The sequence below is a fragment of the Mustela putorius genome, unplaced genomic scaffold (genome assembly GCF_011764305.1).
Source record: "Mustela putorius furo isolate JIRA1106 unplaced genomic scaffold, ASM1176430v1.1 tig00000578_pilon_pilon_pilon, whole genome shotgun sequence".
Taxonomy (NCBI): Eukaryota; Metazoa; Chordata; class Mammalia; order Carnivora; family Mustelidae; genus Mustela; species Mustela putorius.
Genome location: NW_025421422.1, coordinates 3,587,984 through 3,601,654, shown reverse-complemented (window position 1 = coordinate 3,601,654; position 13,671 = coordinate 3,587,984). Strand labels below are relative to the sequence as shown.

Below are 13,671 nucleotides of genomic sequence, written 5' to 3'. Positions count from 1 at the left end.
ATACCTGGTGGGCTGGTCTCCAATTTCCTCCCATGTTTATAACTCCGATTCCTAATTACATTTTAAGATTGACGGTAGGGACTCTCTCTTATGTTTATGTATATTCCTCCAGGCAAGCGCTACTGTAAAGGTGTTCGGTAAACTCAACCAGGTTGACCTGAATGATTTTCCATTTTTAAGTTAGTAGTATGACTTGCCCAACCGTGCTTCAGAACACTTTGGAAATACAGTATATATCTGTCATTGAGGAAAATGGCCATTTGGTTCAGAAAGTCATTTTTTTTCCCTCATGGAAAATTATATAATACCTACTGCCAAAAACCAAGAACAATCGAGTATCCGCCAGATCTGAGACCATAAAACTGCGCTGTGAGAACGAACGCAGGGCCTCTTGTGTTCTCTGACTGCAGCGCCACACCAGGCCCCAGGGGAGAGGCCCCTACAACAGCTGAGGCACACCACTGAGCCCCGTGGCTAGTCAGATAAAGAAGGAATGGGCAGAAATAACACACAGGTTAGGAATAACCTATTTAGGAATTGTATGGCGGGAACATGCCAACAGCAGTCCATTCCCTGGGGAAAGCAGAGGCCACCATAGCACCTGCTAGAACTTCCATGCCCACCACATAGGTTGTGTGTACTTTATGCACTGGATCTTCAAAAGAACCCTAGAAGGCACAAATGAGAAGACCAAGGCTCAGAGCAGAGTCATTTTGCCGAAAGCCACTAAACGATTAAGATTCAAACCTAAGGCCATGTGACTCTGACATCTACATTCTTTCCACTAATTTGTGTTGTCTTTCTTACTGGAAGAGACATGATAACACATTATCAGGAATATTTAATGAGCACCGTTATGGCCTGCCCTGTGCTAGGTGTTGGGGGAGACTGTCACAATATATGGCTTGGGGGGATGGGAAGTCCCCCTAGATTCCATCAGCACCCTCCACAAATCAACATACCACCCATGTAAAAAGAGAGCATGTGCTTGGCAAATCCAGCTTCCAGAGGAGTCCCCCGTTCCACCTTAAGCCTCTCCTTCACAGAAATTCCAGAGCTACCCCTGCTCCTGTCTTTGAACGGCTTAGTCTGGCTGGGAAAACACAACTACTCACATGAAGCAATATGAACAGTACGAAGCAGGATTCTGACATAGGCTAATTTAATGCTAATCTAAAAGGGCTCGATGCAACAAAAACGTAAAGTAACTATAATGGCCAGAGGGAGGAGGTGCAAAAAATGAGTCTGCATCATTTATATTATTACTGTTCATTTCAATATTGCTTTGGCTGTCACTTGAAGTTTCAGGTTTCCTTTTAGCTGTGAAGTGTGAATGATGCTCCCAGATGTGTCTTTTTTTTAAGATTTTATTTATTTATGACAGAGAGAGTGCGAGAGGAACGCAGCATGGGGAAGCTGGAGAGGAAGAAGCAGGCTCCCTGCTGAGCAGGGAGCCAGGATGCGGGGCTCAATCCCAGGATACTGAGCTGAAGGCGTACAGACACTTAACGGCTGAGCCACCCAGGTGCCCAGATGTGCTCTTTTTGAGGTGAAGTTCAAACCATGCAGTGAACATTCGGTTTTGAGAGAAACCACCCCCACCCCAGGCCTGGACATGGCTGCTGATATAGTGTTTCATGCCAAGGGTCCAAGGCTGGGGAGCCCCTTCCCAGCTGAGAACAGCTGGGCAGGGAACACCCTCGGAGACGGCCCAACATCCTACAGAGCGATTCTGCTGTGAGGCGAATGCTTCCTGGATACCATCGCAGCCTGCTGTCCTCCTGGGGCTTGGGATTTCCCAAACTCAAAGAAGACAAGAAAATGACTTAGAGCTAAGAGCTTGAACTGCAGACCCTCTGTCGCCACTGACTTAATCCTTTGGTTTCCACAATGTCAAAAAGGCACTCTTCATAATTCAGCATACTTTCAGAATTTCAAACTCTAATTCCCAAACAATCCACCAAGAAAATTCTCAAGAATGACCTCAATAGTAGCCTGGATCCATCCCAGGGCCCCTGTTTTCAAGGAAATAAAGGAAATGGAGCTGTTCTCAAGAACTGGAAGGAAAGGGCACTGGTCTTGCCACGAGGAGCCCTAGATTCAAATCCGATTTGGCTCAGGGTATAATCCTCATCAGGTCACCTCACTACTCTAGGCTCATTGTCTCATCTAAACAATGGGGGGTGGGGAGTGGACACACCGCCCACTTCACTGGAAGTGAAGCTGCTGGAAAGGTTAAAGGTTAAATGAGGTAATGTGAATGAATAGAAGTGTCTTATACACAGTCGGTACTCAATAATAGTTGAAATAAAAGCTGAAACACACTAAACATCAGTGATGACATTAAAATGCAAAAATTGCTAACAGAGACAAAACATTTTCTGTAATTCAGAGACTGCCTTGACCACCCCTGCCAAAGCACCCTTGGCTTTTTACTCAAGCTCTGAACATAGCTTTAAAAACTCTTATTAGGGGTCACGCTTGGAAGCATATTTGTAAGGAACAACAAATCTGTTTTAACAAGGCCAGGGTGTCATTTAATTAAAAGGAACTTGAGCCAGTGAAGTCACCAAAGGCCCCATTTTGCAGAGATGCCATGGCTGGCATTCCCTTAGGATTCCTCTGTGCGAATGATGCAATCTCTGGAGAACTTCTCACGGATTAAGAGGGGGACACTTTACCCCAAATCCCTAACACAGAAGCTTGAGGAGCGATGGAGACACATCTTCTGACACTCCATACTCTTCAGCCTCATCAGTTGGTGCTGTCGTCCACCTCATCTTCCCAGGTCAAGCCCAAGCTCCATACTCACAAGACGGTCGTCCATTATCTGGCCCCACCTCATTCTTCTCAGACCTCATCTCTTGCCCTGCCTTCCTTTTTTTTTTTTAAGTTGAAATTCCTTAATTTTTTATTCTGTACCACTACCACAATTTAAGGGCAATATACCTGACGTAATGAAAAGAAAAAGACAGACAAAGCTACAATAGATAAAAGACCGCAGGAATGTACATCTGACTGACACTACATTGCATTAACCAGTAGCTGCACTGTGTTGTAAACTGTGGCTATGGCAGTCCTGAGCAAAAAGGCTTTCCTCTTTAAGCTGCAGTAACTTTTCTGACTACGGATCCTTGTTCCTTCTGTGGCAGATTTTTACTGTTCCTCTAATGCATTTCGGACTGTCTCAAAATAACCTGCAACTTTCCTGACAACTCCTCGCTCTCTTTCCTGCTAAGAAATGCAGCCCTTTTCTTCTGAAAAAGTTTTAGAACCTTCTGCTGCCATATCCACCACTTCCACCACCAGATCCACAACCACCACCATAGGGACTGCCTGAGCTTCTTCCACCAAAACTGCCCCCCTTCATGGGTCCATAATTGGATTGCTGTCGCCCACTATAATTTCCACAGTCATTATAGTTCCCATCACCATAGTTAGCTCCAAAATTTCCTCCTTCTTTGTAACCACCATATCCTCTACCACCACCTCCATATCTACCTCCTTGGTTTTCGTATCCTGGTCCACCACCCCCATAGCCTCCTCTACTCCTATAACCAGGACCACCACCATAGTTGCCACCATCACCTCCTCCGTAACTCCCTCTGCTGCCACCACCTCCACTACCACAACCTCCTCTTCCACCAAAGTTTCCACCACCTCCAAAGTTTCCTCCACGACCTCTTTGTGAGTCAGCAGACTGCATTTCTTCTTTAGAAAGGGCCTTTTTCACTTCACAACTATGCCCATTAATAGTGTGATATTTCTGAACAATTTTAATAACTGTATCATGATCAAAACTTACAAAAGCAAATCTTCTCTTTTTTCCACTCCGTCTTCCATAACTTCTGTGGTTTCAATCTTGCCATACTTTTCAAAGTAGTCTCTCAAATTATATTCTTCTGTATCTCCTTTAATATCACCAACAAAAATTTTCTTCACTGTTAGATGGGTACCAGGCTTTACAGAATCCTTTCTAGAAACAGCTCTCTTTGGTTCCACTATATGCCCATCAAACTTGTGTGGTCAAGCACATATTGCTGTATCCACCTCTTCAACACAAGAGTAAATAACAAAACCAAAACCCCTGGAATGTTTTGTTTGGGGGTCTCTCATCTCCACACAATCTGTAAGTGCACCCCACTTTTCAAAATGTTCTCTTAAACTATCATCTGTAGTTCCAAAGCTCAAACCACCAATAAACAGTTTTCTCAACTGCTCTGGTTCCTTTGGATCATGGCCCTCCTCCCCTGGTGGCAGTGGCTGGAGTTGGGCTGGGTGCGACTGGGCAGCGGTTTTACCTCCATTCTATGACAGGACTCCCCTCTTCCAACTCAACTTCAATATGGGACCAAGAGGAAGAGTTGCCTTTCCTTCTTATATTTCTATCTCAGCAACATTGATTTTGCCTAGGAATTTACTAGTGTGTGAGCGCATGCACTTTATTCCTTCTACCCCAATGCCCTCCCTACTCTACCCAACCCTAACATCTAGAACCTGGCTGCTTCAAGTGTGATCCTACAACTCCACATCCCAGGGTCTGGTTAGAACTACAGAGTCTCTAGCCTGCCCTAGACGTACTGAATCAGAATCTGCATTTTAATAAAATCCCCATGACTGTATTACTACTATATTTTCATGAGGAAACTTAAAGTTGGAGAAGCCCTGTAGCCAAGATCCCACCTCTTCCAGAAGCCCTCCTTAGTAACCAGTAGCCCCTGCCTCCCACCATGCCAGGGAAGGTGCCCCTCCTTCAGTGCTCCCAACCTTTTCTCATCTCATTTATTACAGAGTATTTTGTGTATGCTTATCTGTCTGTCTGTCTTTTGCTCTAGACTAAGGGGTCCCCAGAGACCACACCTTGTTTCCCCTGTGCTGTACAAGGTATGGCATATGACTGGAGCTTAAAAAATGACACTTGTCACAGCGAGTAATAAACTCCTTGTGATTCTCAACTTTAATAACTAACTTTAAATAACTTTTATAACTAGCTTTAACTTTAATAATAATAACTTTAAATAACTAGAAGTTTATAAAGTTTAATAACTAAAATTTTAACCACTAACTTTATTTTTATTTATTTTTTTAGAGAGGGAGAGGGTGAGGGAGAGGGAAAGAGAGAATCTCAAGTGGGCTCCATGCCCAGCTCAAAGCTCAATCGCACAACCCTGAGATCATGACCTGAGCTGAAATCAAGATTTGGACACTTAAGTGACTGAACCACCCAGGTGTCCCTTATCACTAACTTTACTTATTTATTTTAAGATTTTATTTATTTATTTAAGAGAGAGAGAGACAGTGAGAGAGAGCATGAGCGAGGAGAAGGTCAGAGGGAGAAGCAGACTCCCCATGCAGCTGGGAGCCCGATGCAGGACTCGATCCCGGGACTCCGGGATCATGACCTGAGCCGAAGGCAGTCGTCCAACCAACTGAGCCACTCAGGCGTCCCTATCACTAACTTTAATAACTAACTCAGATACCTGTGAGCTATATGCAAATTATCTCAATTTAGGTTAATTAGGTTAATCGTGTTATACATCTGAACCCAGATACTTCGAATGTTGTATTTATATATTTATTTTGAAATATTTAAAATATACCATTTTAAGATATCACAGAATTAACTTTTTATGGAAACTTTCAAACATACAAAAAAGCAGGAAGGAATAATGAGCCCATTGTCATGCAGCATCAAAAAATATCTACTTTTTTTTAAAAAAACCATTCTAGTTTCATCTATTTCACTCATCTGACCCATTCACTCTTTGGGAGATGAGGTCATTTTAAAATAAATTCCAGACATATTATCAATTTCAACCACAAATATTTCAGTATGTATCTATAATTTCAAATGACTTAAACAATTATTTGTATATCCCCACCATGCCGTTATTGTACCTAATAAAATTAACAGTGGTTTCTTAATATAATCTAATAGTCTGTGTTCCAATTTCCTTATTTCAAAGATGTATTTGGGGGCGCCTGGGTGGCTCAGTGGGTTAAGCCTCTGCCTTCAGCTCAGGTCATGATCTCAGGGTCCTGGGATCGAGCCCCACATCGGGATCCCTGCTCAGCAGGGGGCCTACTCCCCCCACCCACCCACCGCCTGCCTATGCCTACTTGTGATCTCTCTCTGTCAAATAAACAAAAGAATCTTTAAAAAAAACAAAATCTTAAAAAAAAACAAAAACAAAAACAAAAACAAAATCTTTAGGGGCACCTGAGTGGCTCAGTGGCTTAAAGCCTCTGCGTTTGGCTCAGGTCTTAATCCCAGGGTCCTGCATGGGTGGTTCAGTGGTAGAATTCTCGCCTGCCAGGGTCCTGGGCTCGAGCCCTGCATCATGATCTCTGCTCAGCGGGGAGCCTGCTTCCTCCTCTCTCTCTGCCTCTCTGCCTACTTGTGATCTCTGTCAAATAAATAAATAAAATCTTTAAAAAAAAAAAAAAAGATGAATTTGTATAGTTGAGTTTGTAGAAATCAGGTGAATGTTTTATAGCAAAGAATGGCTCTCAGCAATGATAAAGTATATTTCTCATGCCCGTGGTTTTCAGGCCAACGTCGGCTATGTGGAGGAAATAATATTTGCCTTTAAATGCCACTTGCAGGTTCCCCTCCACCTCACAACTAGATTACTTAAACTTTTACAAAACTGTCCCCAATTTTTTTTTTTTTAAGATTTTATTTTATTTATTTGACAGAGAGAGAAATCACAAGTAGGCAAAGAGGCAGGCAGAGAGCCCAATATGGGGCTCGATCCCAGGACCCTGGGATCATGACCTGGGCTTAAGGCAGAGGCTTAACCCACTGAGCCACCCAGGCACCCCAAAACTGTCCCAAATTTTTAAAAAGAATCTAGGTACAACAGAACAAATCAAAACCATGCTGAGGCCCATCACATCCTTTGCAAGCAATGAAATAAATGGGAATTAGAATGGAGAGGATGATTATTTAACAAGAAAGAGATATGCAAAGAACAGATACTAAGCCAAATGGTTTCTGCCTCAGTAGTCAAACCAATAGGACTGAGTTGTAGAGGATGAGATCTGGAGGGATGGGAACCTTGAGGACTTTTTGAGGAAATTTGCTTTTAGTGGTCTGTATTTCTTCTGTCCACAATAGAAACTTGGGGTTTCTAGGGGCACCTGGGTGGCTCAGTGGGTTGGGCCGCTGCCTTCGGCTCGGGTCATGATCTCAGGGTCCTGGGATCGAGCCCCGCATCGGGCTCTCTGCTCCATAGGGAGCCTGCTTCCCTCTCTCTCTCTCTCTCTGCCTACCTCTCTGCCTACTTGTGATCTCTGTCTGTCAAATAAATAAATAAAATCTTAAAAAAAAGAAAAGAAAAAAAAAAGAAACTTGGGGTTTCTAAGAAACATACTGGCCCATGTGGTTTGAAGAGCATATCCAATTACCTCAGAGTTGTTCTCTTTTTACCAGTTATGTTCTGGGTTGGGGGTACGGTGAGTCTGGTGGGGGGTATTAAGGACGGCACGCATTGCATGGAGCACTGGGTGTGGTGCATAAACAATGAATTTTGGAACACTGAAAAAAATAAAAATAAAATCTTTTAAAAAATTAATTAAAAAAAAATAATGGTTATGTTCTGATCCATGCTCCACAGGTCAAAAGCACAGTTCAAGTTTCTCTTTTTCCCTGTGTGAATCAGACTTCATCGCTGCCTCCCTGCTTGTCTTAGCTCTGTCCAAAACATGCCGCCGGGCAGGGATTCCGGTCGCCACACAATGGCCTGCCATTCAACCATATTCTGTTTTGTCCCTAAACATCCACTCCCCCGGCTCCTGCTGGGTCTGTTATATTCAGATATGAACTTTCCAGGAATCTGATCATGTCACAGGCCTTTTCCTGTATGACAAGTTCAATGCTAATCATGAATAGTGGGCTTCGCACAGAGGGTTAGTATTATTCATGAAAATTATGACTCCACATCCAGAAATAGGGCAAAACTGGCCTAAAATAGGCTGGTTGTATCTCCGTCAAGTCCACTAGGCAACTACCAATGCCTCTTCCTTCAACCAGCACAGGAGTTTTTCTCAACTACATTAATCAGACACTCAAGGAGCACAATGTTCTGCCAGACTCTCAAAGTCTGAGGCTCAACTAGATGGGGAGCCCCGATGCCCACAGGGTGAATGGAAGGGTTTTCTAAAGAACCAAAGCCAGATACTTACTGTTCCCTCCCCAGCACCCCCCTAAATCAGGTACTCCCCAGCTCTCGTTCCCAACCTCTGTATGCTTCCCTGCCCACACCATTTCAAGGCCAACTTTAGACATTTCGAGAAGACTACTAAAGGGCCATAGAAAAAGGAAATGATATTTAATTTTCCTTTTTTGGAAGAGTGAGGTACATCCTGCAAATATTAGGAGTGAGGGGGTACTACATGGGTTGTATCATTTTTCCGTAATTCTCTCTTCTGGAACTTAGTTTCAGTGACCACATGAGTCCGCTATCATTGGTCCAAATTATATTTTATAAATGCAAGTTGAGGATTATCTTTCCAAATAAAAGCGGCCAGATTGAAATCCCCTCCTCGCCATTCCTGAGAGAATGACACAGGCTAGTACTAAAAGACTATCTTTGTGTAGAACAAATGGACCGAGGAAAATCTGCTTTCCTCTCCCCCTGCCCCTTTCTTCTTTACATAACTAGAGCCAAATGAGATGTTTTTCATTTTAAAAATTTGATTAAGCAGACTGAGCAAAAGCCCATTCTGCTGGTCTTTACTGTCTTTTCAATTTTGGGACTGAATCAAGGCATACTTGGGTTGGAAGGAGAGTGAAGCCAGGGCCTCACTGCCAGGCAATGGTCTTATTTGGAAATTTGTAACTTTTGGAAGGTGAGAGGTAGGGCCTGCAGCACCCCTTCCCCATGAGGCAGCAGAATTCAGACTGCTGTGGTGGGCATGAGTGAGAGGTCCCAGGTCCCCCACAAACCTCCATATCACTCTATATACATAGCCTCCGGGGCTGAGGTGTGAGGAAGTGTGGTGACGGATCAAGTGTGGTGACATGATAAGGAGTAAGGGGAAATAGTATGGTAAAAAACAACCCAGGTAGAATTATTATGAAGGAGCTGTCCTTTTCCTCAGCTCTAGTAACTGAGAAAACCTGCTCCCTTGGCATATTTAAAAAGATATTACGGGGCACCTAGGGTGGCTGTCGGTTAAATGTCCAATTCTTGATTTTGGCTCAGGTCATGATCTCAGGGTGGTTAGATCGAGCCCTGCGTCGGGTGGGAGCCGGCTTAAGTTTCTCTCCCGCTGCCCCTCCCACCCCTCTCTCTCAAAAAAAGAAAGAAGAAAAGATCAGACAAACAGTACATTAGTACCAGCTTTCAGGGCCATTCTCGTTTGGGCTTCTGTTCTTCAAAACTACCATATATTCTACCTTGTTTTCAAGTGTCTTCCTAAGAGTCCCTAGCACACTGCATGTTCCCTGAGGGTCAGGGTATCCTTCTGCCTCTGTGTCTTGCATATAATAAACATTGCATATAATAAACACAACTTATCTATCAAGGGAATGGGGGTCCTGAGGCAACCAGGCCCTCTATTTCTGAAAAGTCTCAACAAGAGAAAGGGAAAATCCCCAGCCCAGGATGGCTTCACCTTTCACCTGCTTCATGAAATCCACCTGCCTGAACAACCTGCTCTCTGGCAGTGGCCTTCCACTCTGTACCCTCAGTGCTAGTGTCCTGAAACCTTCAGCGGGCGCGTTAGAGCCTTACTCTGACAAGCGGGAATCTCGCAGTACTTCCAGTAGACTCCGTCCTCGTGCTCTGCCACATAGCACCAGGGGCTCACATCTCCATCTGGATTTCTGTAGGGGAAAGGACACATAAGTAACATTTGTCATGTTGAGTCAACTCACTTTTCAGGTTTACCAAAAAGGAATGCATCAGCGTCTGTGTTATTTGCTAGTAATAGGTATGTATTGGTATTGGTATTGGTATGTACTGCCTCTTACAAAGAGAAAAATGCGGTGAGGGGGTGTGCCTGGCTGGCTCAGACTGAAGAGCATGTGGCTCTGGATCTCGGGATCATGAGTTCAAGCCCCACATTGGGTGTAGAGATTACTTAAAAAAAAAAAAAAAAAGAAGAAGAAGAGAAGAATGGTAACGCTACAAGAACAAACTCAAGGGCACCTGGGTAGCTCAGTCGGTTAAGTGGCTGCCTTCACCTCAGGTCATGATCCCAGGATCCTGGGGTCGAGTCCCACATCAGGCTCCCTGCTCAGCAGAGAGCCTTCTTCTCCCTCTCCCTCTGCCTGCCACTCTGCCTACTTGTGCTCTCTAGCTCTCTGTCAAATAAATAAATAAAATCTTAAAAAAAAAAAAAAGTCTTAAAAAAAAAAGAACAAACTCATGCACTCTGACATACAATTCAGAATTTGGGGGTAAGGGATGTGTGTGGTGAGCAAAGGTTATATAATTTTACAAAGATTCATGATAGTGTAACCAGGGCAACTGACCAGAGAACAAATCATGCCAAGCAGCACTGGCACCTTAAGTGTGCACACAGTGAAGCCCACGGTGGAGTGCACAGGTGCTCTCAGTACTGTGGATAAGAATGTGAGTGAGGGGGCGCCTGGGTGGCTCAGCGGGTTAAAGCCTCTGCCTTCGGCCCAGGTCATGATCCCAGGACCCTGGGATCGAGCCCCGCATCGGGCTCTCTGCTCAGTGCAGAGCCTGCTTCTCTCTCTCTCTCTCTCTCTCTGCCTGCCTCTCTGCCTAATTGTGTTCTCTGTCAAATAAATAAATAAAATCTTTAAAAAAAAAAAAAAAGAATGTGAGTGAGCCCAGGGGCGCCTGGATGGCTCAGTTAAGCGTCTGACTTTGGCTCAGGTAGGTAGTGATCCCCTGACCTCAGGGTCCTGGGATGGAGCATTGCATCAGAGACTTGACCAGTTCTGTGCCAAGCCTCTGTAAGGTGGGGAAGCCTCCTTCTCCCTCTTCCTCTACCCTCCCCCACTTGTGTTCTCTGTCATATAAATTTTTAAAACTTTACATTAAAAAAAAAAAAAAAGGATGCGTGATGCCTGGGTGGCTCAGTGGGTTAACTGTCTGCCTTTTGCTCAGGTCATGATCCCAGGGTCCTCGGATCAAGTCCCACGTGGGGCTCCTTGCTCAGCAGGGAGCCTGCTTTTCCCTCTGCCTGCCGCTCCCCCTGCTTGTACCTCTCTCTCTCTGACAAATAAATAAAATCTTAAAAAAAAAAAAAAAAGAATGCGAATGGACACCCATGATCAGGATGGCAATTTGGCAATTAAAGCCAAAGGTCCAAAACATATGCAAAGCTTCTTTACCAGGCAATTTCTCCTTTAGTACTTTAAGTAAATCTCTACTTACAAAGATGTTCATCGTAGCATTTTTATAATACAAACAAGTTAGAAACAATACTTAAGGATTGGTTAAATAAATGTTATATCCATATAAGGGAATGCTGAGCAGCTAGTAAAAATGCAGTGTAAAGACACATTTATTAATATAAAAAGACATCCACATGTCTTGTTAGTTTATTTTTTTTTTAAGATTTTATTTATTTGACAGAGAGAGCACAAGTAGGCAGAGAGGCAGGCAGAGAGAGGGGGGAAGGAGGCTTCCCGCCCAGCAGAGAGCCCGATGCGGGACTCAATCCCAGAACCCTGGGATCATGACCTGAGCCGAAGGCAGAGGCTTTAACCCACTGAGCTACCCAGGCGCCCCTTGTTAGGTTTTTTTAAAGGTAGTTTGAAAACACGGTGGGTGACACAGTCCCATCATTTGAAAAGAGGTATTCAGGAAAGGATATACATCAAACCCCTGAAAGTATCTCTGGAGCATGGGACTATCAGTAATTAAAAAAATTTTTTTCCTTTTCTGATTCTCTTTAATTTTCTATTTCTTCTACAATGAACACTGGTTGTGTAATTTTTAAACAATAAAATAAAATTCACGTGCTACAGAATCCACTGACAAGCTTTCACTAACATCAGGCTAGTTGGCACATGTTTGACACAAGTGGGTCCTATTCCTCCCTCAAAATACTAACTTCTCAGAAAAATCTGAGGAAAACTAAGCCTAAGAGTTTCAGTCAGAACATGCAATCCTGTGATCCTGGTACCAACTTCTGATGCAGCACTAATATTTTTTAAAGGCTGATTTCACATTTCTAAAATGCCCTTGAAGGTCTTTTCAACTCAAAGGCACCATGACAATAATGGGCCATCCTGCTGTAACAGACCCCAAATGGCAAGGGTTACCACACACGCACATACACACAGAAAAGCCTTGCCTCCAAGCTCCCTTTCTTTCCACTCAGAACACTGGAAACCCGACACGCCGGTTAGGCCGGAAATGGGCATAAAGACCCTGCAGCGGGAGCTCTGGAGCCACCCCTATCAGGCCCAGAGGGATAAGCCTATTGTGGGGCCCAGAAGATAAGCCTCCCGAAGCACAAAGGGTCCTTTCATTTTCTGTGCCCAAAGGCAGGTGCCAGCGCCAACTCTGCTCTTCCCTGTCCGTCTGCCTTTGCCTCTAATCCAGATCCGTCGAGCCCAGAGAAGTGCATTCCCATCACTCGCCATCTCACAGACATCTCCACTGCGATGGGTCTGGCACCCGAGCACAAGACAAACATGGTGTCGGATGTCAGCTGAGAAATCAAAGCAGGAGAACTTGTACAAAGCCCTTTTTTAAACAGAATTTGACTGTCATCTTCCTCCCTCTATTCACTGTCCAGCTTTGATGTAGTATTTGGTGAAGACGTTAGAAAACAACTGTTTATTATCAATGTCAAAACCATTCTGAAAAGCATCCGTATAGCTTAATAAAGAATAAGCAAATTCATCTTAGATTTCGCTGCCGAGCTAAAACAAAAGGCATAGACCTGCTGATGTGATGATAATCAACATTTCAGCCTCCCTTTTTTCTGAAGAAAAATCTGGTAGTTCAGGTCTGGGACATTCCATCAAGTCAAAGGAGAGGCTGCCTCTGGCCAGGGCTGAGAGGAAGGCAGTCATGTTGTGCCCCCCAACCCCTGCTGCTCTCCCAGTGGAGAACCATGTGCACTTGTGGGAATCTGTGTAGGGCTGGGTGCTAATCCATGTATGAGAAAAGACTTTCTTTTTCATACAAAATAAACCTCTTTGGAAATTTAAAATTTACCTTAAAGTCAGACTTAAACTTAGGAGCTCTTCTGAGAAGCCATGCTTGAAAGAAAGCAACAGAATAATAGCATAAACTAGTAGCCCTCTATCAAGAGGCGCTTTGGAACAAGACTATAAGTAACTATTGTAAAAACAAACAAAAAACCTCTAAACACTGGTTTCTCTTCCTAAGAGAAGGAAGGAACCCAACTCTTTCTATGAGTAGCAAAAGGGACGGAAATAAACCAGAAATGGAGTGGGGTTAATTTCCTTAATCATGCAAAAATGATCTTAATGAATATGTAAACCTCTGAAAACAAAATGTAAAAGAATGACTTCATGAGCGTGTGTAACTTTAACAATAAAATGCAACATAGCAAAATGTGAAGTAACATGGATTGTTACCTCTGGGAACTGGGTGGGGCTTGCTGAGGATTTTAGGGGAAAAAATGTCAAAAGATGACCTTATTTAAGCAATATTTATCTGTAGTTTTTGAGATTTTGGAAAGCTTTTAAGATTTTTATAATAACAA

At 43.7% G+C, this 13,671-nt stretch overlaps 1 protein-coding gene and 1 pseudogene across 2 annotated transcripts in view; both read right to left on the bottom strand.

The window, feature by feature from the left end:
• Nucleotides 1–13,671, bottom strand: part of KREMEN1 (kringle containing transmembrane protein 1) — a 64,917-nt gene that overhangs the window by 31,205 nt on the left and 20,041 nt on the right. For both annotated transcript variants that reach the window (XM_045081498.1, XM_045081500.1), the window contains exon 3: nt 9,741–9,832. In XM_045081498.1, the coding sequence (XP_044937433.1) occupies nt 9,741–9,832 (92 nt within the window). The remainder of the gene's footprint in view (nt 1–9,740; nt 9,833–13,671) is intronic.
• LOC106007233 lies at nt 1,480–4,992 on the bottom strand (annotated as a pseudogene).